General features: G+C 40.0%; 1 protein-coding gene across 1 annotated transcript in view; it reads left to right on the plus strand.

Annotated features, from left to right (window-relative positions):
• The first annotated feature begins 1,545 nt into the window (after nt 1–1,545).
• The window catches only part of pcsk5a (proprotein convertase subtilisin/kexin type 5a), a 33,302-nt gene continuing 8,559 nt past the window's right edge, over nt 1,546–26,288 (plus strand). The window contains exons 1-28 of the mRNA XM_067574704.1: nt 1,546–2,061; nt 3,691–3,795; nt 5,339–5,512; nt 5,657–5,800; nt 6,092–6,168; nt 6,426–6,514; nt 6,632–6,804; nt 9,287–9,493; nt 12,790–12,890; nt 12,979–13,082; nt 14,078–14,198; nt 14,472–14,660; nt 15,737–15,873; nt 16,006–16,128; nt 16,320–16,422; nt 16,674–16,864; nt 17,751–17,835; nt 18,293–18,396; nt 18,562–18,700; nt 18,949–19,064; nt 19,490–19,592; nt 20,166–20,302; nt 22,487–22,687; nt 22,840–22,908; nt 23,075–23,117; nt 23,313–23,455; nt 24,749–24,949; nt 25,921–26,004. Coding sequence (XP_067430805.1) covers nt 1,912–2,061; nt 3,691–3,795; nt 5,339–5,512; nt 5,657–5,800; nt 6,092–6,168; nt 6,426–6,514; nt 6,632–6,804; nt 9,287–9,493; nt 12,790–12,890; nt 12,979–13,082; nt 14,078–14,198; nt 14,472–14,660; nt 15,737–15,873; nt 16,006–16,128; nt 16,320–16,422; nt 16,674–16,864; nt 17,751–17,835; nt 18,293–18,396; nt 18,562–18,700; nt 18,949–19,064; nt 19,490–19,592; nt 20,166–20,302; nt 22,487–22,687; nt 22,840–22,908; nt 23,075–23,117; nt 23,313–23,455; nt 24,749–24,949; nt 25,921–26,004 — 3,613 coding nt within the window. The 5' untranslated portion in view covers nt 1,546–1,911. The remainder of the gene's footprint in view (nt 2,062–3,690; nt 3,796–5,338; nt 5,513–5,656; nt 5,801–6,091; nt 6,169–6,425; nt 6,515–6,631; nt 6,805–9,286; nt 9,494–12,789; nt 12,891–12,978; nt 13,083–14,077; nt 14,199–14,471; nt 14,661–15,736; nt 15,874–16,005; nt 16,129–16,319; nt 16,423–16,673; nt 16,865–17,750; nt 17,836–18,292; nt 18,397–18,561; nt 18,701–18,948; nt 19,065–19,489; nt 19,593–20,165; nt 20,303–22,486; nt 22,688–22,839; nt 22,909–23,074; nt 23,118–23,312; nt 23,456–24,748; nt 24,950–25,920; nt 26,005–26,288) is intronic.

Genomic DNA, 26,288 nt, shown 5'->3' on the forward strand with positions numbered 1-26,288 from the left:
GTTTTTTTTAGTTTTTTTTTTTTACTACAAACACATAGGCCACATATACAATCGGTTTCGACAGTGGCTATGAACTAGAATGTGTTTACAGTATGTACATATACAGTACACATCTAAGCAGAGTGGTCACACTGGCAGAACAAGCCACTCCACAGTGGCTGTAATGCTGACTCTCCTCTTGCTGCTGCGCTGGAAAGACAAAAATATAACCTAAAGGTTTGTCCAGGAGCTAGTAGGAGGCTGAAATAACCATCACATATTATTGATGAGGGAAAAAACATTTATTCCACTTTTCAGAAATAAAAGAGCAGTTTGTACACGTGTGTGCTTCAGTACTGAGCACAGAAGTACCCAGCTTGGTCCAATGAGACAAAAAGTCGGGGGTTGTGAAACGCAGCAGAAACTTAGTTAACATATTGACATGTAAGATGATAGAGAGATCATTAATTAAGTTTTCTTTTTATGCTAATGTCTAATGAGTATTCATGTAGGTAGGTGTAAGTACATGTTATTTGAAATTCATGTAAAACATAATTTTTTACCATGTACTGTACATCAATGACACAAGAGCAGCAGTGGAATGTAAAAAAAAAGTACTGTACCTATATACAAATTTGAGATAATTGTACTAGGTTAATTGAGTTGTTCCATTTCATGGCACTTTCTACTTTACTACATGTCAGAGGTAAATATTTATAAAACTTTTTAATTCACTACATTTAACTTACAGCTAGATTTTACACACAACAAATATGAGTTTATAAGACATGATGCATTGTTATAGATTAAACTACGTAAGATAGTATGTAAATAAGTTATAAATTAACATTACAACATTTCACATAATGCACATTATAATCTAGCTAATATGTAATAATAAAACACTCAGGTCATTTTCTACAACTAATACTTTATACTGTATATGTAATATGTACTTTTTGCTTTGCTTACTTACTTACTTTTCTTAAGTAACAGTTTAAATGCACAGCTTTAACCTGTAATTAAGTAATTTCTATAAGGTAGTGCAACATTTACTTAAGTAAAGTATTTGAGCATGTTCTCCACCATGCTATAGTATAAATGTACAAGTACTATTATTATTATTATTAGTAGTAGTAGTAGTAATAGTAGTAGTAGTAGTAGTAGTAGTAGTAGTAGTACTTGTAGTAATGGTATTCACAGAAAGTCCTTACCATCCTTTTCATCTCCTGATACAGACATATTATAATATAATATTCACTTAACATTTTCCATATTTAGCTTCTTGTGTTGTTGAAAATTTATTTAACTATTGGGGCCAACATAGATGACATCATAGACTAATCTACAAATTTATTGTAATTTTCAGTATCCAGCCTATATATATAGCCTATATATATATATAAAAATATATATATATATAAATATATATATACATATATATATATAAACAATATGTATTGTTTTTTTTCCATAAATGTCTTCTTAAACATGATGCACATATGTTTTTAATTAGCAGGGTAAATTAATACGGAAAGAGACGGTCTATTTGATTAAACTGCTACATACAGGTGAGGCTGCACCTCAAGGACATTTTGAGCTGCAGCCCACATGTCGGATCTCTATAAAGGACGCTGTCTAGCTGATCCTTTGCTCCCATATTGAAGCAGTAATCTGATAGCTGCCGGTTCCCAGTGAAGGACAGTCAAGTCAGACTGACAACTTCAGCCGACAAGGATCCTTCCGTCCCTGCAGAACATCTGATGAAATCTGTTAATTAACCACGCAATCTTTACACCAGTGGATGTCAATTTTCAATGAAACCTTCACGCAATGAGAAACACGTTTAGCAAGAGAACAGAGTGCAGGGACAACGCATGAAACACCTGTACAGAGTCTGAATTGGAGGCAGCCTTTTCATCTCCAACAGTTATGGTGCGCTTTTTTGCACTATGGATGGGAACTGTCCTCCAGTTCTGTCATGCAAAGATTTACACCAACGATTGGGCTGTAAGAATAAGCGAAGACCTTGAGTCTGTGGACAGGATAGCAGAGAAATATGGATTCACAAATATGGGTCAGGTAAGTGTGATCAAACATATAAATAAGCCTCTTTGACAAGGACATAGCAAGCATTTTCATTCATGATCTCAGCTGTTGTCAAAGTTTTAATTCTTTATTATTACATTTTAAAGACTTAATCATTTAAGTCTTTTACTGTTTATGTAGGCCTATAAGGAAGCTCAGAGTTCAGTTTAACATAGGCCACATCCTACTAAAACACCTATAGCATGACAAGAAACAAATGTAGACAAAATATAGATGTACAAAATATTGTCACAAATCTAATAATATAATACTCAAAACTGATATTGAAATATTACCAGACCTCCACATCTGCAAGGTCTAAAACAATTAAACTACAAATATCCAACTGGAGTGGTAACATAAATTGTATTTTATTACAGGTTTTGAGATCAGGTGCAATAAATGTCATTATGTTTGTAATTCACTGTCAACCATCCTTCCTTGCAGAAACCAGAGACATTTCAAGATCTTGTTAAACATTTAAGAAAACCTTGATTACATCATTGGACAGTTTTGAAGTAGCTGCGGTACTGTAGATGTCTCAAAGTGATTAAAAAAGGTGATAACCCTAACTATTAGAGGTAGTACTAAACTGCAAAATGAAGTTAAAATATGAGTTTAATCATACTGTACAGTATGAAGTTTTCCTCCAAAACTGTTGTGGAGTTTAACTTATGTGGAACTTTTTACATCAGCAGTCAGCAGCTGCTCATCTACAAGCCTGTCGGGATGTTCATCGGTGTGAGAAGGATACCAAGCTGCCAAAAATCACATTTTGTTCTCTCACCTCTGACCTTTATTTCATTACCCTGACCCTGTCCATATAATATTAATTATCCAAACAGTTAACCTTGAAGAACCAAGTACTTTATTGCCATCTCAATCAAGGTTGCAAAGAATTCAGTCAGTACACATGCATACAAAAGAAATAAAGAAACAGAGATCAATAAGTCAAGACTTTTAATGGACCTACAGAATGGCCAAATAAAACCAAAATCAATAAATAGTAAAGCAAATAAATAAAACAGATTGCAAGTTATAGAGGGCGGGCCCATAAAATTCAACACATGTACTCCCTCGGGATGAGAGCTGTAATGAAACTTGCAGGTCCATGTTTCACTATATACGGTGATATAAACCAGAGAGACTCTTTGCAACTGAAAAGACTCAGAAATCAAGAGATTTCACAACAGAGCCATCAGGGAATAAATTAGTACCGTAATTTATTCTTGTCATTCACAGAAAATGACCAACCTATGACACTTTTTTATTAAACATAAATTACTCAGAGGAGCTCTGAGTAATTTATGGGTAAAAATCGAGCTTACATTATGGCATTACAGACACGGATACGCACATTCAGTATGTGTGCCTATAGACACACACACACACACACACACACACACATACACATGCAGCAGCAGCAGTTTGGCTGGAGTCTTGTGGGCTCAGGTTGCCCTCGCCTGAAAAACTATCACAGGTGTAAGGTAGCTGCCTTAATGAAAGATACCGACTGCAGTTTCATAATTTAACAGCTATTTAGTGCAGTGACAGAGCAGCATGAGAAACACACCCTCACCTGAAAACAAATTAATTTGGCTGATTTAATATCTGTTTCACCAGATCGGAGACCTGAAGAGTTATTACATTTTTCGCCACCACCAGACAGCAAAGCGGTCCTCTGTGTCCAACAAAGAGGTGACTGTTAGCATCGCCATGGAGACCAAGGTATAGTAATGGGATACGAGGAGAACTAGAAGACTCTGCTAGATTATTAATCAGCAGCAAGTCCCCTCCCTAACTCCAAATACTAACACATAATCACACACACATGTTCATGTGCTGGCCCCTCCTACACACAAACACACACTCATCCTCTCTCCTCATGGCCGTACACACTCATATATCCACCCAACCTAAAGATGCCAAAAGTCATTATCAGAGAGGAACGAAATGCCCGGTATCACACACAACATTTAAAGAATAATGGTGGTTTATTCTAAATTGGATCTTATTTATGTAATTGTGTCCAGTATTTCTATCAGTAATGTACTCACCAGGTTAATCACTGAGATCTGGGAACGTGATGACATATTGTCAAAAAGAAATCAGAGCAATCAGACAATAATACAGGGTTTTTAACAAACCCCCTGGCTAGCCAAACTAATTTGGTATAGAAAACAAAGACAAACAGTAAAACCAAACCACATCAGTTTATAGACCTGACTTCCTGGTTAAACTCTGACCTACCCTGTTACCGTAGTAAATGCATGTTTTCATGCTAAACTGACTACTCACTAAACCTCACGCCCAAGCAAGTTTTTCCTGATTGTACTTATAATACTATGATGCTACTCGCTCTACCCTGCAATAGAAGAACAATGCATTTTTATTATTTCCATGTCTTCCACATTAATCATCAGCTCATTAGCGTTAGCCTCATTCTTTTAGTATATTGTGTTTATAGCCATCAGCTGCATATTTACAGTAAGATCCATTTTGCAGGTTTTTTGTTTTAAAATGAAACACTGAAACATAATTTAGTCAGAGTTGGCGTTTTCAAACAACTCATGGAGTTAACGTTAGTTTGCAAGTCATAACCCTCTCTGTCTCCACTTACTTCCTGACTGCTTCTACTGTCCACTTTTCAATTATTGTTTTTTGGATGGTAAGTTCATAAACAAACTGTACTAATGCACCAGAGTTTATTTTAACTGAACCGAACAGGTTAAGTGTGAAAGCAGCTGTAGGCTATGTTCCAAAGCTGGATTTTTAGTTTTTTGTGTTATTACAAATGTCAGTGTGATTTTGAATGAGGTTTTCTTACCCTGGAAGTTTCACTTCAGCTTTCTGTCACCACCATTTTAGGTGCACGAATTTCACCTCCAAGCAAAGTGATTTTGATAATCTGGCTAAACTTGGCTTGGCTTTGATCACCTGACTACTCCTGTTTCTTAACCCATTTAATGTTGTGATAGCAATGTCACCATATTCCCAGATCTCAAATCAGTTACTTTTGTGAGTATAGTGTTGCTATTATAAATGATAGAACTTGGTCAACTGGTTAAAACTACGCAAATAAGACCCACGTTGTAATAAACTAGAAGTCATCCCAACATTTGAGTCTATTTTTGCAGATAAATGGACTCAAACGTTGCCTGACTAAATATCCATAAAGTCAGTCAATGTTTGAGTCCATTTATATGCAAAACAACTCTCTATATAAATGTCTAACTACAGTTGTACAAGTACTCGATGTCTTCCTTTTAAGGTGCAATGGCTCCAACAGCAGGTGGTCCAGAGAAGAGCAAAGAGAAACTACAGAACCAGCCACATCTACTCCACTGACATCAAGCCCAAACACACTCCTACTGCCACTCTTCAGTCTAACCACACCCAGACAATGCACTTCAACAACAAAATGTGGAACAGCCTATGGCACATCGTGAGTCCGATTTTTTTTTCCCCTTTACTAAGCACAAGTCTGAAACACAGACACATAAACCCAGACAGGCAGAGCCTAAAATAGACTCTGATTTATTCTTTACTCCCAAGGGCTAAATTGGATGTCCCACTATTTGCTCCACAGCTCTGCAGTGATGAGTCCAAAGGCTGCCAGTCTCATATGAACATTGCAGGGGCCTGGAGGAGAGGGTATACTGGGAAGGGTGTGGTGGTGTCTGTCCTAGATGATGGCATTGAGAAAGAGCATCCGGATCTGAAGCCAAATTATGTAAGTGCCCTGGGATGGGATGCTCTTCTTGGGAAGGGGACATTAATCATAAGCAATTTGGCAGGGCTCTTAGTGTAAGAGTGCATAGCTGAGACAAATATTACAGGCAGAGCTTTTGGGCCAAAGGTTTGGAAAGGCTGGCTAAGAGTATTGGAATGGACATTAAACGTCTGATCCACTTAACTGTCGAGTGGACTGGTGAATAATGCTCTTTGTGATCTGTCTGATGAAACAGAGACAGATAGCCACTGGCATCTTGTTATGTGCTGCTACTTACTCTATCTGATTCAGGATCCTCTCGCCAGCTATGATGTGAACGGGCAAGACCAAGATCCCTCTTCAAACAATTCCAAAAATGCTGCTAACAAGTGAGAACTTCTTACAGTGTTCCTAGATTCCTCTTTGCACCTGTTTTGCAGTTTTCTTTTTCCCATCATAATTCCAACTTTAATTAATGCATGCTTTTCCTTTCCATTTTTCAGTAATTACATGCATATATGGATATGCAAATTCCCCAGTCTGAATTCTGTCTTCTCACTGGTTTGATGTAACGGAAATAGCCTGTCTTGTCCTCATGCATATGCATCTAACCTCATGTTCTGATGTTCTCCTCCTTTCTCCGAAGCCATGGGACTCAGTGTGCAGGGATGGTTGCTGCAGCTGCAAATAACTCTCAGTGCACGATTGGAGTCTCTTTCCATGCACGGATTGGCGGTGAGTTTCATGTGACGACATGAAAACTATAGCATGTCGAAGGACCTCTGGAGGTCAGAGTCTTGTATATAAGGGATTCAAACATTATAATTGGTCTTCTTCCCCCTTTACCTGTAGGCATCCGTATGCTGGATGGAGATGTGACAGACATCGTGGAGGCCCAATCACTAAGCTTCAGACCACATTATATTGATATTTACTTAGCTAGCTGGGGGCCAGAGGATGACGGCGCCACTTTGGAGGGACCTGGGCCTCTGACTCGTCTTGCTTTACAGAACGGCATTCAAACAGTGAGAGAAAAAAATGAGAGCGAGAGAAGAGTTTGTGTGTGAAAGAGGAGGAAAAAGGCTTGTTGGCTGTGTGTGTTCAATAAGATTTATCTGTCACATGCATAATTGAACATGTACAACAGCAATGAAATGAAATTGCAACAAACTTTGCAAATAGGAAACATAAAAAACTATATAGCAGTATAAAAATTAAATAAAAAGGAAAGTAATGGGGCTACGTACAGAAAAAATAACAGAATATCACAGAATCTATATGAAGATAATAAAAATAAGGTAAAAATAAAATAAGTCAGAAATAGGTGGCAAGATATAACCAATTTGCAGTGTGTATGTCAGTTTTTAAAAGCAGTTTTTCAGTGTTTATGGTCCGTATGGCCTGGGGGAAGAAGCTCCTTCTCAGCCTCTCAGTCTTGGCCATGATATGCAGAGACACTTGTTAGTAGGCAGTCACTGAAACAGTTTGTGGTTGGGGTGGTGAATATCCTTAATGATCCGGTTTGCCCTGGACCTACACTGCCTGGAGGCAGGGCAGTGTTGTGCTGGTGATGCATTTGGCACACCAGATCACTGTGTGAAGGGCTTTCTTGTCCTAAGAGCTGCAATTGCTGTACCAGGCAGTGATGCTTCTAGAGAGCACAGACCCTACTGTGTAGAAGGATTTCAGCAGTGATGTGGAGATCTTGAATTTCCTCAGGCGCCTGAGGTGATACAAGTGCTACAATACAATCACACGTCAGGTCCTCAGAGATGTGAACTCCAAGATACCTGTTGCTGCTCACTTTCTACACCGGGGTCCCGTAGATCCTGAGTGATGTGTAATGGACCCTCTGCTTCTCCCTCCTGAAGTCTACTACCATCTCCTTGGTCTTGGAGACGTTCAGGTCCAAGTTGTTGTCCTTACACCATGATGACAGCACCTCCACCATGTCCAGATAGGCTGTCTTGTTGTTGTTGAAGATCAGGCCTACCACCACTGTGTCATCTGCGAATTTCAGCAGTGTTAGAGCTGCGTGTGGCTATGCAATCATAGGTATAAAGGGAGTAGAGAAGAGGACTCAGGACGAAGCCTTTGGGGGCGCTGGTGTCGAGGGGTTCGGGTGCTGGAGGCCCAACCTTCACCACCTGTGGTCTGTCAGTTAGGAAGCTCCAGATCCAGGAGCAGAGTGAGGAGCTCAACCCCAGGTGCCTGAGTGTGGATTGTTTTATCAACTCAGTTTCTGATTAGGAAAGACAGTCACCACAGGAATTATATCATCTATTAGTTTGGATATGAAGCATGTCACCACTTCTGTAAACACGTTGACGTCATCAGAGCTCACCCAGAACATGTCCCAGTCCACTCAATGCGTGCTGTAGTGTGGCCTCTGACTGGGCAGACCAGTGTCTGACCTCACTCAATACCGGAGCTTCCTGTCTTAGCCTTTGTTTATATTTTGGAATGAGGAAGATGGTGTAGCGGTCAGCCGTACCAAAAGCCAGGAGAGAGGTGGCTTTGTAACCATTCTTGAACAGGGTGTAACAGTGATCCAGTGTGTTTGTCAGTGGTTGGACATGTGACATGTTGGAAAAAGTTCGGCTGTGTCTGGGTGTTTGGCATAGTGTTTGTTGATGGTATCATGTAATGTGGTCAGACCAGTGTCCGTGTCCGCCTGTGGTGGAATATAAACGACAATGGTGATGACTGTAGGCAGAGCGGGCAACAGTGGATTGCTAGGTGTTTGAGGTTGTGCAAGCAGGAGTGCCACAGAACAGAAACATTCTTTAGATCATAATAGTTGTTGTTGGTCATGAAACACAGTCCACCACCTTTAGATTTGCTGGATTCCTCCGCCCTGTCTATAGAAACACAGAGAGTGCTTCAGCTGGTTGAACGGCATGATCTGGCACCACAGGGGAGAGCCATGTCTCTGTGAAACAAAGGATGTTTTAGTGTTGCATGTCTTGTTGGAAGTTGACCTGGGTGCCTGATGTTGTCCAGCTTGTTATCCATGGATCGAACACTTGCAAACAGGATACCGGATAGGGGTGGATAGTATGCTCCCGCTCACAGTCTGGTTCAGACCCCGGCATGTTTCCCTCTGTGTTTCTTCTTTCTGCTTCTCCATGGATCTGTGTCCTGGAGGATCTGTTTCAGCCAAGTGGGGCTGTCATGTATAACTTCAGAAAAAAGGTATGTAGTTATAGTTGCAATGTTCAAAAGGGTGCTGAGGTTGTAGGTTATTGGTGCAGATGACTGGGAGGTGAAAGAACACAAGAAAACTACATATATATACAAGTAACAAACAAAAAGCACAGTCTAAGCGGAGCAGTCAGGACAGCGTCTGGTCTCAACCGCGCCATATTTGAGAAGAGTGTTTGTTTACGTCTGTGCCCCACCTGCAGCTGTTTGTTTTTCTTCAAGGGCTTATCTTTTCCTCCTTATCAATGTGTAAATATCATTAATAAATTAATCACCTCTTTCTGCTTCCCCAATTAATCTCAGGGCCGGCATGGGAGGGGCTCTGTTTTTGTCTGGGCGACAGGGAACGGAGGGCGAAGAGGTGACCACTGTTCGTGTGACGGCTACAGCAACAGTATCTACACTATCTCTATCAGCAGCAGCACACGGCATGGAAGTCAGCCAGATTACCTGGAGCAGTGCTCGTCCACACTGGCGACAGCTTACACTGGTGGGGAGACAGAGGAAGTGGTGAGTAGAGGCTGTGAGAAACGTAAAAAATATCATTATAATTGTACAGTACTATAAGATAGACCATTACTGTGTTAAGATGAGTTGGTATGGGTAATAGAAGCATATGAGTGCTGAATTTACCTATTATTCACTCAGAACTTCATCTTAATTAAGGTGTGCAAGAAGTAGGATCCACAAATTAATATTGCCCCTGCTCAATTGCCTCCAAGCATACTTTGCATATTGCTTCTTTGCTGTTATTGAGGGGACTTTGACCCAAATCTTATCAAAAAAACACTTGAAAAACAAAAAACAAAACACTTGACTGCAGACTACACCTCAAAACCAAAATAATCTACATAACTAGATATCACAATAAAGGTAAGTATGTTTTTTATGTATTTTTATTTTATTTTATTATTTTTTAGATGTTTCCACAGTCATTGTCATGACTGATTTAATGTCATTCAAGATTGTCTGGTAACATTTTATTTTACAGGTCAATAATTTCAGAATAATTTTCAAGGCCTATGTAATTTGTTACTATAAGGAAAAAAGAGACAGTGTCAAATTGGTAAACTTCCAATTAATAATTCCCATAATAATAATAATAATAATAATTCCCTTTATCTTAACCTGCCATGAAATCTGAAATATTTTAATCTACTGACATCACACCTATAACTGCAAATACAAAAATATATAAAACTGAGAATGATAAATAAGACTACTGTGGATCAGGTCTGTCCATCCAAGAATAGCTGGATCTAATACTGCACTTATTATGGGTCCCTGCTTTTCCTGCAGCGCCAAACAGAGATTATGCAATAAATGATAATTGATGTGTTATGATATTAATTTTGCTAACACTTTGTCTTCAAGCCTCTGAGGGCGTAACAGCCGCTCAGTGCCTCACAGGGGGGCATTTCTGATATATTTGCAAAGACGTTTTTTCTCTCCTTTGACAATAACATTATATGAACACATTTTTGATAAGTTTTGTACCTTCAGTTTGTCTTTAAGGGATGTTTTAGTAGTCTAGTAATTCTCTTTAGTGGCACTGTATGGCGTTATAAGCAACAATTGCAGGTGTGTTTTTGGACCTCACTCCCAGAGATCCTCACAGTGTCACTGTTAGGGATGTGCAGGGAGCCCAGTATTTGTATTTATATCTGTATTTGTTGAGCCAGCAAAATTATTTGTATTTGTATTCAAATAAAAGTGGAAATATGCTTAAGAATCCTTTATTTCACATCTAATTTTAGGCTATTAAAGTGTTAAAATAGGTTTTTCAATAAACTATTGCAATTTGCATTGCAAAATAGGGTTACCACACCAGGCTTCAAACCCTGATCTCCCAGACCATGGACAACTGCACTGACCATTCAGCCAAAGCTCAGCTCTGCCAGACAGACAGACCTGCACCTACTTATAGATCCATGACACAGAGACATGCAAAGCGGAGCAGATGAGAGAGACAGAGACAGGAATGTAACCTCATAATGGCTCCACCCCTAGTCACTGTGCAACGTCACGCTAGCACAAGCGAATTGAAGAGCGAGTCTGTTGTGTTAGGTCCACCTACCCTCTCTGGCAGATCAACCACTGAGTGATGGAAAACGCTTCACTAACTGCGCCGCTTGTGATGTGAATGCATGGCGGGAAAGTTGCCACTGACACCTGATTCGTAATATTCACAAGACTGCAAATGCAAGAGCTTTCATCAGCAGGCCATAGGCTCAATCACCATTGTGTTACCTCATTGAGTGATAGATAGTGATTTAACAGACATTTATTTAAATGAAAATCTTTGAGATTATAACTTTAAAGCCAGACATTTGGTAAATGAGGCGGAGGCTGAGGGGGGAGTAGTGTTGGGAGCAAGCAAGCGACAACTGCTGCAGTTGAGTGTGATAGTCTGAGACACCTGTCAATCAAGCAAATACACCCCAGACATACACTCTATGAACTTTGTTCCTGGTACAGTAGAACAATCATTTTTAAACTCACAAGACACAGAAGTGAAGAAGTGAAATCATCGCTTTAGTTGTAACCTCCTTTGAGAAATGAAATGATTCTGTTTCTAGGGCATTTTCACATTCACTTCAACAGTATTACTGGAGCCTAGATTTCCTTTAAAAGCATTAGAGGAGCTGCATTTTAAGGCACTTTCACTTAGCTTTCCAGCATAGACCAAGACAAGCTTCTTAATGTGGGAAGACATATACTTGTTTGGATATATAATTACCTACTTTTACCATTTTTGGCCTGATTGATGGCACGTACTTCTCTCACTTTGTGTTATTGGCAGGGGTCATGGGTAAACCAAGCTGGGTGGCTCATTAGAGTAAATTGGGTGAACTCTGAGGGCCTCTGGCCTCGGACTTACTGAGGGGTTTTCTACCTGTGTTTTCTTGTGTCAGAATCTCTTTGTTCACACACCTAACAACATGCCAACAACACACTCATGTGCACCTGGCAATACATATCTCCAAAATCCATATTTGAGCATACATAATTTGAGCTTTCTGAAAAGGATTTGTGCAATCTGTTATAGTAGATAACCAGGACCATTCTGTATGATATAATAATGAAATTTTTAATTGTTAATACAATTAAAAAAGAAGACTGGTGGTATTCTGCAAGATAATATAATATGGTCATGATTATGGCTATATAAAAGTAGCAATACAAATTAAAAAAGGGAAGATTAAGCATTTTTTAAATAAAATTTTAGAGTCCTTGTTCAAACAAGCACTCTAATATACAGGTATAGTGGAATAAATGGTGTGATAACTTTCAGGTGGTTTACTAAGTAAGTAGGAGAAGGTACATGGATCATACATGGATCATGGTACATGTAATTTTGCATTGAAAGTTTGATATGCATATAGTGGTATATTCAGTTTTCAGGAAAATCAATTGAGAAACTGTTTAATTGACAAAATAACCAGACAGGAATGTCTGTTTTTATAAAATACCTGACAAATCAACACATTGATGCAAAAATCTTGTATATTTAGCATTTCAATACTGCAGTATTGGTCCCACAATAGTCTGATACATATGAATACATAAAAAAAGGTGTAGCAAAATGTTTGATGGTAGACAAATGTACAATATATTGTTTCATGGTATATCTTCCATTCAAAATATTTCTTGTGCTGCCTTCCTCATTAGTGCCATTAGATGAAGCAGAAAAGCACAATTCTGTGTGATAACAGGAGAAAACTGTTAAGTTTTTCTTTTCTTTTGTTTTTTTTAGATATTACATAATATATTAAATATTTTTAAAAAGCTTCTGTCCTTGACAGGTGACCTTGGGTCCACAGCAGAGCTGTAGCAGAGCTAAATCAGGGACCTCTCTGTCCTCCTCCATAGCGGCAGGTGTCATCGCTCTCACTTTGGAGGCCAAGTACGCAGCTGTCCCACACACTTAATCCATACATGCAGACACCGGCTGATGTGAGGATGATGTTTTTCTCTGTTTGACCTTTTCTCAGCCCCTTGCTAACCTGGAGGGATGTGCAGCACATTATTGTCCGAACATCAAAAACTCATCATCTTATTGCTTCTGACTGGCGTGTAAATGGAGCCGGATACAAAGGTATTCCCATTGTATCTCTGATTAAAGGGGATGTATCATGCTTTTTGTGGTTTTCTGTTATTTTTATACTGTTATGATGTTGGATATCTATGTTAAATATGGTCAAAGTTCCAAATCTTGAGGTTAACGTATGTAGAAATGCTCCCTGCAAGTCAAAGCCCAGGGCTTTAACCTGCTCAGAATGCTTCATTTGCAATGTTTTTTATACCTTGCTGACAAACTGACATCGTCTTTATTGCTAAAGTTGTTGCTTAAGTTTCTCTATGTGTTGTTTGCATTGTCCACGCTCATATTTCGAATCAGATTCAGGTTTGAACATGTATGGATATATTTGAGAAGCTGACATTTAGAGTAAAGAACGAGAAAAAGTAGTGAAATCCTACTACTATAGTTTGTTTCATGGTTTGTTGACGTAGCCTCTTGAGCTGCTGGAAGTCTGCCAAGGGGCAGCTTCCTGAAACTGTCCAATTGGAACAGAGTGGGCTCATCAGGAGGGTGGCCTTAAAGAGACAGGAGTTAAAACAGCTTGTTTTAGACAGAGGCTGAACTGAGGGGCTGCGTAAAGGGCCACTATAAGATAAATAAGGATTTTTTTTTAACTGTAAATCATGCAAATATATTCCAGTAGAGACCCAAGATATAAATATAAACCTGGAAATGTGCATATGTGCCCTTTAATGTCTAAATCCATACATTCTTTACTTTCAATATTTGCCAGGAGAAAATGAACAATTACATCATGTCTTTTGAATGCAATCCTATCAAAACTTACAATAAAAGAAGATGAGCAAAGATAAGTTCTGATAAGCATATTTTGGTAAATGTTCTCTCAGCTCTTTTTAAGCTAACTGTAAAACAGCGAGCATACAAACTAATGAGATACTGTGAGCAGAACAGTGATAAACGCCTACAAAGTCCCAGGAGTGTGTGAAGTCTTTTATAGCCTTTAATGCCCCAGCTAATGTGTAGTGTGTGTGTGTGTGTGTGTGTGTCAGTGAGCCACCTGTACGGCTTTGGCCTACTGGATGCTGAGAGCCTGGTGAAGCAGGCTGAGCGGTGGAAACAAGTCCCCTCACAGCATGTGTGTGTGGGGGAGGCTCCCATCCAGCTGAGCAGGTATCGCACCAACCACACTGCAAGAGATCTCCACTTTGAGTCGGGACTTCCCTTGATTCCTCTCCTTTTATCACACTTTATCTATTTCTGTCTCACATGGCTTACTCTCACACTGATTCTCACACACTTTAATGGGTGTCATTTTTTTTTTTTTTTTTTTGCTGCTCCTTTCCTTGTAACCATCTCTCGTGCTTCTTGTTTTCTGACTCTTCTCTTATCTCTCTGCCGCTCACTGTGTCTCTTTATTCTTTTCTTCTCTCCTTCTCACGACAGAACAATTCATCCAGGTTCGGTGTTGATGTTCGTGTATGAGACTACAGGCTGCTCTAGCAAGTCCCTGCAGCATGTTGTTTATGTGGAGCATGTCGTTGTCCGTGTTACCATCACTCACAGTCGTCGCGGCGACCTTTCCATTACGCTCACGTCACCTTCAGGCACCATGTCACAGCTTCTTGCTAACAGGTAACCAAGAGCAATTATAGACAGACTGTTGGGAAATGTTTCCACACTCTCCCTGTGGCTTAATTTTTTGTTTAGAGCACAGCAAAAGCCCCAACAGTGCCAAATTCTTCAATTTGGCACATTGTCCCATTAGGGGGGAAAAACTGTGGATCTTGGCAAACACGACTGGCAAAGTCGCAGGAGTTATGCTCATATGGTGTTTCAAGGGAACTGGTATCTGGGCAAGTTTCTGGCAAAATTAATTTCTGGCAATTTTCTACCACATGCAGGGTCTTAGTTTAGTCTGCAATGCCAAAAAAACAACTTTGCTCAAATACCCTTCTCATAACTGCTTTAAACCAATATTTTTCAGCCATATTACAAACCCACAGATAATTATCATATAACTTTACTGAAGCATTTTTCAGCTCATTGTTTTGGTTTTACGGCATTCATTTTTACTTTTCTGGTTCACTCTCACAATGTGATATGTGTAAAAGTACAATCTTGAGCTACTTCTGTTTACTGTATATGTATATGCAGATACAGTGACTATTTACAATGCAACTTATTTTTATACAAAAAATGCTGCTTACATTACTGCTACTAAAAAATATTCTGATTATATACATATATGCTGTATATATTGTATATTTAAGTACTTTTACTATTGATACTTAAATACATTGGGCTGATAATATTGCTTTACTTTTACATAAGTAAAAATTGGAATGGGAGTATTGGAGTATTTTAATATTGTTGTATTTTAACATAAGCATAATATAAACCATTATATTGTTACTATTAGAAGTACTGGTAGCAGCAGCAGCAACAACAGTACTAACAATAATCATATTAGTAGTAACAATAGCAGTATTAGCAGCTATAGTAATAGTAGTGGCAATAGTACTAATCGTCACTGTAGGAGTAGTAGTATTTGTAGTATTCATAGTATTCGTAGTAGTATTCGTAGTAGTATTCATAGTAATAGGACTGGTAGTGTAGCAGCAACAGCAACAACAGCAGTAGTAGTAGTATAAGTAGTAGTAACAATAGTAGTAGTAGTAGTATCATGATGATGTGATGTTTTGGTTTAGGCCTCTTGACGACTCCACCGAGGGATTTCAGAACTGGGAATTCATGACAACTCACTGCTGGGGGGAGCAGGCAGCAGGGGAGTGGGCTTTGAAAATCCAGGATACTCCCTCTCAGAAGAGAAACAACTCTGAACTGGGTCTGCTCTTCCTCTTTCAGTATTATGAAACATACACTGAACTTCAACTAGAACAACAGCTCAAATACAGTGCAGGCCTCCTGAGACAAACATCATAGCTCGTTCTTTTTCTGTTTCTCTGTTGTTTCGCAGGGATGCTAAAGGAGTGGTCTCTGGTGATTTATGGCACCGCAGAGCAACCGTATCCCGTGCATCGCGAGCGAGCCCGATCAGCTGAGATGCCGATGGATAGTGACCTCACTGAAGAATACAGTGGTGAGTCATGTACTCGACATCATGCTGGTATTAAGCTGTCCGGACAGCAGCTAAATGTACTCTAACACAGATTTACAGTGTATGTCTGGTGAGGTCATTTTTTTAAGTAAATATGGAACTAAATCAGCAAACTGAATAACTTCTCTGTTGCCATGATGGTGCAGTGACTTTGCAAGTATTTGCCCTTCCAGGACCCTGCGACCCAGAATGCAGTGACGATGGTTGTGAGGGGCCCAGCCCCCAGCAGTGTGTCACATGCTTACACTTTTTTCTCAAGTTCAAGAACAACACAAGGTTAGCATGATTACAGAGAGCACAGAGTACAGTTAGTAAGAGTGCAGTATACAGAATATGTAAATATGGACATAGTCTATATGAAAATAATCATCCATTATTTAGTCCACATGTTTATATATTATGCTAAATCGTCCATTTTCATATTATAATGGTGAAAATGGACCTAGAATGTCATTTCTCCACTCTCGCTCATTTATAGAGTTCCACTTCTTGTCCTCTATGTGCTTTGGTCCGTGTCTCTCCAACAGGATGTGTGTGTCAGAGTGTCCCAGGGGATTCTGGGGCGACCGCAGGCGTTGTAAGAGGTGCTACTCCTCCTGTGCAAGCTGCACTGGAAGTCGCAGTGACCAATGCACTTCCTGTCAACCTGGTCATCACCTGACTGAGGGAACCAATACCTGCACAGCTCTTTGTGGGGATAACTACTACCTTGACCACGGTAGGATTTCTGGCCTTAAACATAACCTTATGAATTTCATAACATTATCCCTCCTCTATGCTTTAGACCACACCATTGCCTTGAGTGATATTTTCCTTTGCCATGAAGAGTTTGGGCGCAGTAGTTTGTTTAGAAATGGCTCCAAAGACTAATAACAGCGGTCACATTTTCAGTCTCCAGAGAGTAGTTACCTGTACGGCAGACACCATTGCTCATGCACAGGATCGCAATTCCATTTACAGAGCTTCGCAAGATTGTTGTGCTACATATCACAACCTCTTGACTTTGTATTACATTGTTAATTTCTCAAAGAACTTCAGTACAAAGTCAAGCTAGTGAAGAACGGTAAATAGAACCACCTACCTGGCACAGGCTGTGGCGTCTGCTGCACAAGACACTACTTGCTGGAGACTGAAAACATGATCTCTGTTATTAGTCTCTGGAGCCGTTTCTAAACAAACTACCATGACCATAATCTTAATGACAACAGAACATATCACCCAGTGCAACAGTGTGACTCACTAACGTGTTTTTAATAGTTTTTGGACAATAACGCAGCTCTACGGTGTATAGGAATCTGATATATCAGGCTTTGGATACACACACAATACTTAGGTATTAAGTGGGATCAATTCATTGTTGGTTTGGCTCTGCACAAGACATTTGTTGACAATAATAACAATATAGAGCCTTATCTTTTAATAAGACAAGGAATATCCTCACATGAATCTTTAAGGATCCATGGCTAACAGAATAGCTGCTTGCAGCTGCATATGAGACTGCTAATGAATAGTCAGTTGATGTAACTGCGGTTGAGGGGTGAGTGAGTAAGATTGATTAATCGCTCTGATGTGTATTCCGTGTGTATTGTTTGATTTCCCCACAGATACAAATATGTGCAGAAAGTGCAGTGAAAACTGCTTGAAGTGCACCTCCTACAGCATCTGCACAGAATGCAAAGCAGACACGAGGTGAACCAAATTCTCTGATGATGCTTGAATTAACTGCTCGGTAAACATTGCTACTTCTCTTCCAGCCGCTGAGAATACAGATTCTCCCTGTGCACTCAACCTCTGCAGCATCATAACAATTAGAAAAAGCTACAGTATTTTTAATATCATTTTTTGTATCCATGAGAAAGCGTTATCTCTGCCGTTGCACACACAGCTCTAAAAGCATTTCCATTTTGGCAAATATCATCAAAGCATCACGGGAGAAGGACAAAACATATCTGACATATTCACCATATTGTTGATTTAGAAGTTTCCGGAATACAGTGTTCACTGACTCAGTTCACCAAGTGCTTGTGGTGGTGTGCTGTGGGTTGGAAAACTGAGCCTGCAGTCTAATGGCAGTGAGTCATCTTTACGGTGTCACATGATTGGCTGTGTGTGTCACGGTGCCACATGCTCTCTCCGCCCTCTCCAGTCTGCAGAGGAATCGGTGCCAGCGGAGCTGTGCAGCAGGATTCTACCATGACAAGCAGGAAGGCACATGCAAGCCCTGTGACAAGGCCTGTGCTACTTGTGCAGGTGAGAGTAGAGGTTAAGGGTCAGGGGTCAGCAGTAATAAACAGTATGAGAATTTCTGGGTGGTGTTTAAATGTCATTAAAATACAAGACGTGACTGTTGTTGTTTGCAGTACTCCTTTTGTGTCCTTTGTCCAACATGTTTGTTTGTGCCTCATGCGCCATCAGGTTCAGGTGTTCAATCATGCAACCATTGTGCAGAAGGGTACTTGATGGAGGAGTGGAGGTGTGTGCCCTCCTGCAGTGCTGGCTTCTACGCCATGGAGCCAAACCCAGAGATAGCTGATGGGCAAAGGATATGTAGGAGGTGAGCTCTCTGGTGTGTGTTCAGGTGTGGGTGGGTTGTTTATCTGCTGATGGCAGGCCTTGTTCTGGTGGTTGGCTTCTGTGTGTGTGTGTGTGTGTGAGAGAGAGAGAGAGTGTGTTGGTGCTTGTTTTCACACTTTTGTTTGCTGTTGTTGTGCCTGTATGGGTGTAGTTTTTTTTCTGTATGTGTTTTGGTCAGTATGTGTGTTTGTTTGTGCATGTGTTCAGTCTCAGTGCTCTCCTCTTCAGGTGTGACGCCAGCTGTCTCACCTGTGTGGGGCCGAGCCAGGGGAACTGCAGCAGCTGTTCCAGTGGTCACAGCCTGCAGGAGGGACTGTGTGTTGTTAACACTGTGTGCACAGACGGTCAGTCAACCGTCCTCTTCGTCTATTATGTATCGTCTCACTGCTTCTAGATAAATATAATGCAACCTTGACGCATTTACTTCTTACTTCTCCAACTTCTTTAACTTAGCAAAGACAATTATTTCCTTTTCGAATTAATATCATATATGGACAACAGCAACTAAAGTTTGATGAGAGTATAAAGTTTTATGGACTTTTATAACTTTACATGTATATATTTGCAATGTGTTATGTATTATCATCACACTTCATTCTGAGTCAACTATAAGTCAGCTTTGTTTATCTGTAAAAACAAAGTGTGGAGCTGTTTGGTGTATACTCTATGTGCCTTCTATTCTTTGGCACCTGACATTAAGCCCACCTCTATGCCTCAGATGGTTATTCATTTCTGAGTCAGTGCTGTTCTTGTGCTGTACGTCTATCAGGAGAGTACCAGGACAGTAATGGGAAGTGCCACGCGTGTGATGCAATGTGTGCGAAGTGCACAGGGCCGCAAAGTGAAGATTGCATCAGCTGTGTGGCTTCACGGTGAGTTGGACTTGGCTTTTTAGATTCAGGGTCAGAGGGGTGAATAAAAACATTCCACTGTTTCTCTGAGTAAGATGTGGTGTATTGTTACAAAACAAATAATCAAAGACAGTAAGGCACTGATCAATTCATTATAAATGACAAAGAAGTATGTATGTCAAATCTCCTAATTTAAACAAACAGCATCAACAGCAAAAATCAGGGGATATCCAAAGTTATAAGGACACATTGTCTAGGAACTATGAATGTATGTACCAAAATTTCATGGCAATCCATTCAATAGTTTTTCAGATATTTCAGTCTGCACCAAAGTGGTGGAGCAACTGACATTACCATACCCAGAGCCACGCTGCTAGCATAGCTAAAAACTCCCACATAGCTTAACCAACAACGCCCACCCCTCCTTCTCTTCTCTCTGTGTCAACACATTCAGCTTCATTTGTTTAACTCTGCCATATGTTACGTGCTGTGATGTAAATGAGTTCAACTCATCTGCGTAGACATAATTTGTATCTGTTGAGTTTGTGGCGCTGCAGCTGAAAAAGTTGTTTTGATGTTTTTTGTCGACCGCAGGGCTCTAGATGAGGGCCGTTGCGTGCTGGAGTGTGCCAAGGGCAAATACCAGTCAGGTGGCCGGTGTCACCTGTGTGACCACACCTGTGCCACCTGTGTAGATGCAGGGCCTGCCAACTGTACCAGCTGTGACACTGGTGAGGACTAAACAAGTAAATTATGCTGTGTGTGAGTGCGTGTATGCACAGTTTGTGTGTGTGTGAGAGAGAGAGGGATAGGGGGAATCAAAGATGGAAAGAAAAAAATTGCAAAACAGAAGCAGATTTGGTTAAAGACGGGGAACATTTTTGCTTTAAGGTAGATTTTATTTCATTGATTAATTTATCATATCTTCCTGGCTATAATTCCAAATATCATGTTTATACCTGGTGTCCATAAGTGGGAACCAGGGAATAATACTTTATTTTCTTCTCTCCAGTCATTCTAAGTGTTATCTAATGCACAAGTGGTGGATACATGCATAGGAAAATGAAATCATGTGAAAGAAATAGTTGAATTCCTTTTACCAAAGACACCATGTTTCAGTCATGGGCCTTCATCAGGCATCAGATTCACAATGTAATTAATAAATATATGATTTATTTGTTTTTAATCAAGGTTATGAAGATATTTACAGTTTGGTAATGTATCTTGTTATTGTCTGATCTGTCCTAATCCCAACTTTTCTGATGATAAAAAACAATAATTTTGCATTGCCCATCTAATCTTTTATAGAATTTTTCACATGTCTTCTTTGGATGTAATATTCTGATTTCAAGGATGGTTTTATCAGTAACTGATGTAACAAGTGTCTCAGGTGTTTCAGATTTCATTTTGATTGGCTGTTACAGCCTGTGGCATTATTTGATGGCTGATGAGGGTCAGTCGCTGAAACGTTTTCTTCCATTGCAATGAAACTTCAAAATCACTCAGTACATTAGAAAAAGCAGATCCTGCTTAAATATAAAAATAACATACACTACTACTATTACATATTAATTCAAAGGGTTACATAGCATTAGTAGGCTAATCAATGTCCCTAAAAATAAGAAACATGACAGTATTTTATATATTGACACATCTTTGTGTGATTTTGACACCTGTTTTTGCATTTAATTCATTTTATTACAAACAGAACAGACACTTATGTCATCAGAACAATTTGAATGGTGCTATTACAAATTCTATTAAAAAGAAAGAACCTCATCTTAGCTTAGATCTAGATAATTTATTTGCTTTATAATTTAAGAACTACCTGAATGAGGTTAAGGTTGTCGAACATGAACCTTGCATCTGGCTGGAGACGCAGCTGGAGACCTCAGCTGAATGTGGTCAAAACAAAGGAGATTGTGGTGGATTTCAGGAAAAAGAAGGCTCCACCTTCTCTGGTCAAACTGGAATGGTCCAACAAAAGAAGGGCCTGAGTCAGCTTTATTTCCTGAGAGGGCTCAGATCCTTCAATGTCTGCAACCAGATGGTCCACATTTTCTATCAATCTGTTGTTGCGAGCACCATCTTCTATGCTGTGGTGTGCTAGGGCAAAGACATTAAAGCAAAGGTTGCCAACAGACTGAATAAACTCATAAAGAAGGCTGGGTCTGTCATTAGATCCAAGCTGGTCACACTGGAGGAGGACAGAATTCTGGCAAAACTGCTGGCAATCCTGGATAACGCCTCCCACCCCCTACATAGCATGTCAGCCACACTAAAGAGCACCTTTAGCAACAGAGTCATTCAACCCCGATGTGTAAAGGAGCGATACAAGAGGTCAATTCCTGCCAGGTGCTATCAGACTCTGTAATTCATCTGCATTTGCCAGACCTGCTGACAGTTAACTGCTCATGAACTAGACTTGAATATGACTGAATATTTGTGTTTTACCTGTTGTCATCTGTAATTTAATGTATATGGCTGCTATGTCAATTTAATTTTAATAAATTAATAAAGTCAACTATCTATCTATCTATCTATCTATCTATCTATCTATCTATTGTTGCATGTCCTCCCCCCCCCCCCCCCCCCCCCCCCCCCCCAGCCCCCCCCATCCCCCCCACCCCCCCACCCCCTCAATTCCTGTTATTGCTCCATTGTCGACTATCCAATAAAGGCATAAAATACCTATAAATAAATACCTAAAACAACCACCTGAATGCTCTGTAGATTGCTCTTTGCAAATTAAAAAACAGAAGATAAATTATTTGTTTAGAGATTTGTTAGACTCTCTAATATTTTAACAACTTGGACTAAATCCAAAATGGAGCTGGCTACGAGAAACGTAGTAATGACCAGGTGGTTGTACGAGCCAAGCTTACTCACATCATGATATGCTGCTTTTCCTGCAGATAAGTTTGGAATGGAGCGGTACCTGTTTGAAGGCCAGTGTCTGGACACCTGCCCCGAGGCCTTCTATCACACCAAGGAGAGGAGCTGTGAGCCGTGCTCGGACAACTGCAAGCTCTGCACGAGCTCGGCCCACTGCCTCAAGTGTAATTCCTCCTACTACATCTCTGATGGAGTGTGTGCCAAGCTGGAGTGTGGAGAAGGTAAGGCAAGGTCACAGTGTCATTTATGAGCTGGTTTTTCTTGTATCTGTTGTGTTACACAGATCTTGAAAAGCACCGTTTCACACCTCTTTCTCTGATTGTCTCCGTCGACGTATCTTCTCGCCATACTCTGTTTTTCTGCTGTCTCTCAGGGGAAGTGGAGGATCCAGATTACGACGACTGCATGGCCTGTGAGGAGGGCTGCAGGCAGTGTGTCTTGTGTAAGTCACAACTCAGTAGCCACATTGAAGTTTTCCCAAAATTAACCCTGCCGACAGCAGACCGAGCTCCCCTTCCCGGTGTGCTGCCAACCATGTTCCAGGGTTTTTTTTGCAGGTATTCCTGTTTAAAAGGAGAGCTGAGGTGTTTCTTGTCTGCTTTCAACAGATAACCCCAGGCATTGCCTGTCCTGCATTGAGGGCTTTTACAAGTAAGGCTGTGTGCCTCACTGTCACCATGTGTGATCTCGCCTGTCTGCACTTGCTCTGCCTTTCAGTTTCTGCTATACTAGAATGAAAAGACCCCTTTTGCTGTGGGAGTAGAGTTTTGTGTGTGTGTGTGTGTGTGTGTGTGTGTGTGTGATAGCGGGAAAACTGCAGGTATTGACTGATGCTTTTGTTATCAGTTTTCAGGATGGCTGCTACAAAAACTGCCCGGCTAAAACGTACAGCATGGAAGAGGAGATGACCTGCGTTCCATGTGACGACAACTGTGTGAGCTGCGATGAACACGAGTGCTACTGGTGTGAGACCGACCTCTTCTTATCAGGTAAAACTGTCCCACTTGGTCAGGACATAAAGTTATGAAGCATCATTTACAGTAGTGAAAGTTCTGCATTCAAAATATTACTCAAGTAAAAATAGAGAAGTATTAAGTATCAAAAGTGATCAAAAATGCACAAAGGCATTTTTATTAGTGTTTTATTCAACTAATGTTCAAACATGTAAACAGCATTTAAATGTCACAGCAGGTCTACCAAGCTTAACTACTTCATCTACTACTTTATGTCAGGTAATTTAATGTATAACAATACATCTTATTTTACAAGATGATCAAATATTAATCTTCCAAACTGACTGGTAACATCCAGGGCCTGATTAACCTGCTTGGGGGCCCCAAAGCAAAAATGAGCAGTGGGTCCCTGTTCCATCTGTCCAAGTTAGTTTGAAATGTTTTGATCACACAAACATTTATTTAAGAACATGCACCATGGCATGATATCAACAGATCTATTAAAGGTAATAAAACTGGACACTGTACACTACATTGTAAAATATAACTTGTTTTTTCAACTTATGAATATGAGTTAAAGGGCTTCCATAAAATTTTAGCTTAACTCAACAAGTAAAAAAAGTTCTTCCAACACCATCAAAAGTGCATGTTGTGTAAAGTCTAACCTTCATTTGGTGGATCTAGATCTGAACTTGTTGATCTAATCTTCAAATTAAATTTGGTTTTCATTTGCATTTGACACAAAGAACTTAAAGCTGTAGCTGCTACTGTTTCTCTGTACAGTCAGTACAAAGATATCATGCCAAGCTGCTCTCAGTGACCTTCAAAAAAGAAGGATCTCTGGAAAGTTTTAACTCTCAAACAGTGCATGCTGGGAAGTCAGTGAACATGCTGATCATGTTTCTTTAGAAACTTGATTCAAAAAGTTGAGTGAACTCAGCGGTACATTCATTCAACTCATCATTTCTAGTCAAGATACTTCAAGTCAGGTGAACTCATGTTTAATATAACCTTAATGTAGCTGTCAAATACACATAGTGGAGTCAAAAGGTATATTTCACTATGAAATATTGTTGAGTAGAAGTATAAAGTAGCATAAAAAGGGAATACTTAAGTAAAGTGCTTCAAAATTGTACTACTGCAGTATTAGTAAATGCACTAGGATACTTTCCAATATTTAAAAGCATGTGTATATAATATTCTCACCGTGTTTGTTCATGTGGTGTAACTGCAGATGTCTCTACACTCACCTAAAATTGTTAACTTAAGTGGGTTTCGTACAATATTGATCTTAGAAAACAGACAAACTTCTCATTTTTTTTCACCTAGAGGGGAGGTGTGTTTCTATGTGTCCTGATGGTTTCTATGGCGACGAAGACACCAACGACTGCGAGGAGTGTCACTCAGACTGCGTGACATGTAGCGGGCCTGAGCTCAATGACTGTCTGTTGTGTGAGGAGGACAGGACGCTAGAAAACGGAGAGTGTGTGTCTGACCAGGAGGCCTGTCCCATTAAGACCTTTCGCAGCGGTGAGACTAATACTTATGTATTCCACTAATCCAGCTGTCTGTCCATAATGAATCAGGGATTTGGGCACTTTCACAGGGGCAGAAAAGAAATCTTTGAGGGTAATTGGTCTGTGTGCCACCGTCCCAGAACCCTATACTGATTTAAGTATTCAAAACAGTCAGAACTACTGAACGTCGGCCAGATACTGACTTTAAAATAATTGATTGTAGATGCAGAACATTTAGTTCCCCCCAAGAATTAGTTAGACAGACCTTAAAACAACATATGGCAATAATTAGCGGGAGGCAAGACATCTTAATTATAGGAACTAAAATAACTCTGAGAAAAGGACATAGGTTAATACAAAGGTTGAAAATAAACACACGGAAGTGAAGTTATTCTTTGAAACTTTGAATCTCAGAACTTGCAAAACCTGAGATTAAAGCTTCAAACCTGTGTATAACATTTGGAATAACACAATAGTGCAGGATGCAATTGGGCTCTTGTGTAATTGCCAGTTGATTTAGATTGTGACGAGTCCGTTTAAGTACTGATCTTTATTGTTGTTTTATTTGTCTAAATGCAGACATTTTGGGAAATACGCTTGTTTGCTTTCTTGCAGATAGTTAGATGAGACGATCGATACCGCTCTGTGCCACTGTGTAATCAGGGGTGGATTTAGTGATGTTGGGGGCCCCAGGCAAACACTGTCTCGCTTATTTTCATTCTTTCTGTAACTGGGAATGTTGGTATTGGCAGTGAAAATACCAAACTTGATATAAACTAATACCTTTGCCTACCATCCAATGAGTTTGTATTTTCAGCATCTTTCTAACGACTATATTATAAAATATTTGGATTCCATCTGTTAGCCAGGACAGTGATATTTGCTATGATGTTCCTGGATCAATGTCGGGTTTTCCTCTGTCGTGTCTTGTGCCGCCTTTACCACTGTGGCTCTATTATGTTTGCTTTGTTGTTTCCCCTGAAGATGATGGAGAGTGCGAGGACTGCCACCCGTCCTGTGAGTCCTGCTCTGGAGAGGAGAAGAACCATTGTACAAAATGTGCAAAAGGTTTGTCTGAATCTCAGTCAGTCTATTAATTTGATATCATATTAACAAATCATCCCAGTAAGTATTCTTCCAGTGGTGTACTTCCATTAGATATGAGTGATCATTGCCCAATAGTATGTATGTATGTATTGGAGATTCTCACCTGTTCCAGTTAAGAAACAAAGCCTGGACCCAGCTAGACATTATGGTGACTCCTCCCATCGGCTTGCCTTCAGACAGCTATGAAATAAATGCACCTCTTCAATGAGAAAAGCTAAATCTATTTATTACTTAACTTCCATCTC

This window comes from Thunnus thynnus, chromosome 19 (assembly GCF_963924715.1).
Source record: "Thunnus thynnus chromosome 19, fThuThy2.1, whole genome shotgun sequence".
NCBI classification, from domain to species: domain Eukaryota; kingdom Metazoa; phylum Chordata; class Actinopteri; order Scombriformes; family Scombridae; genus Thunnus; species Thunnus thynnus.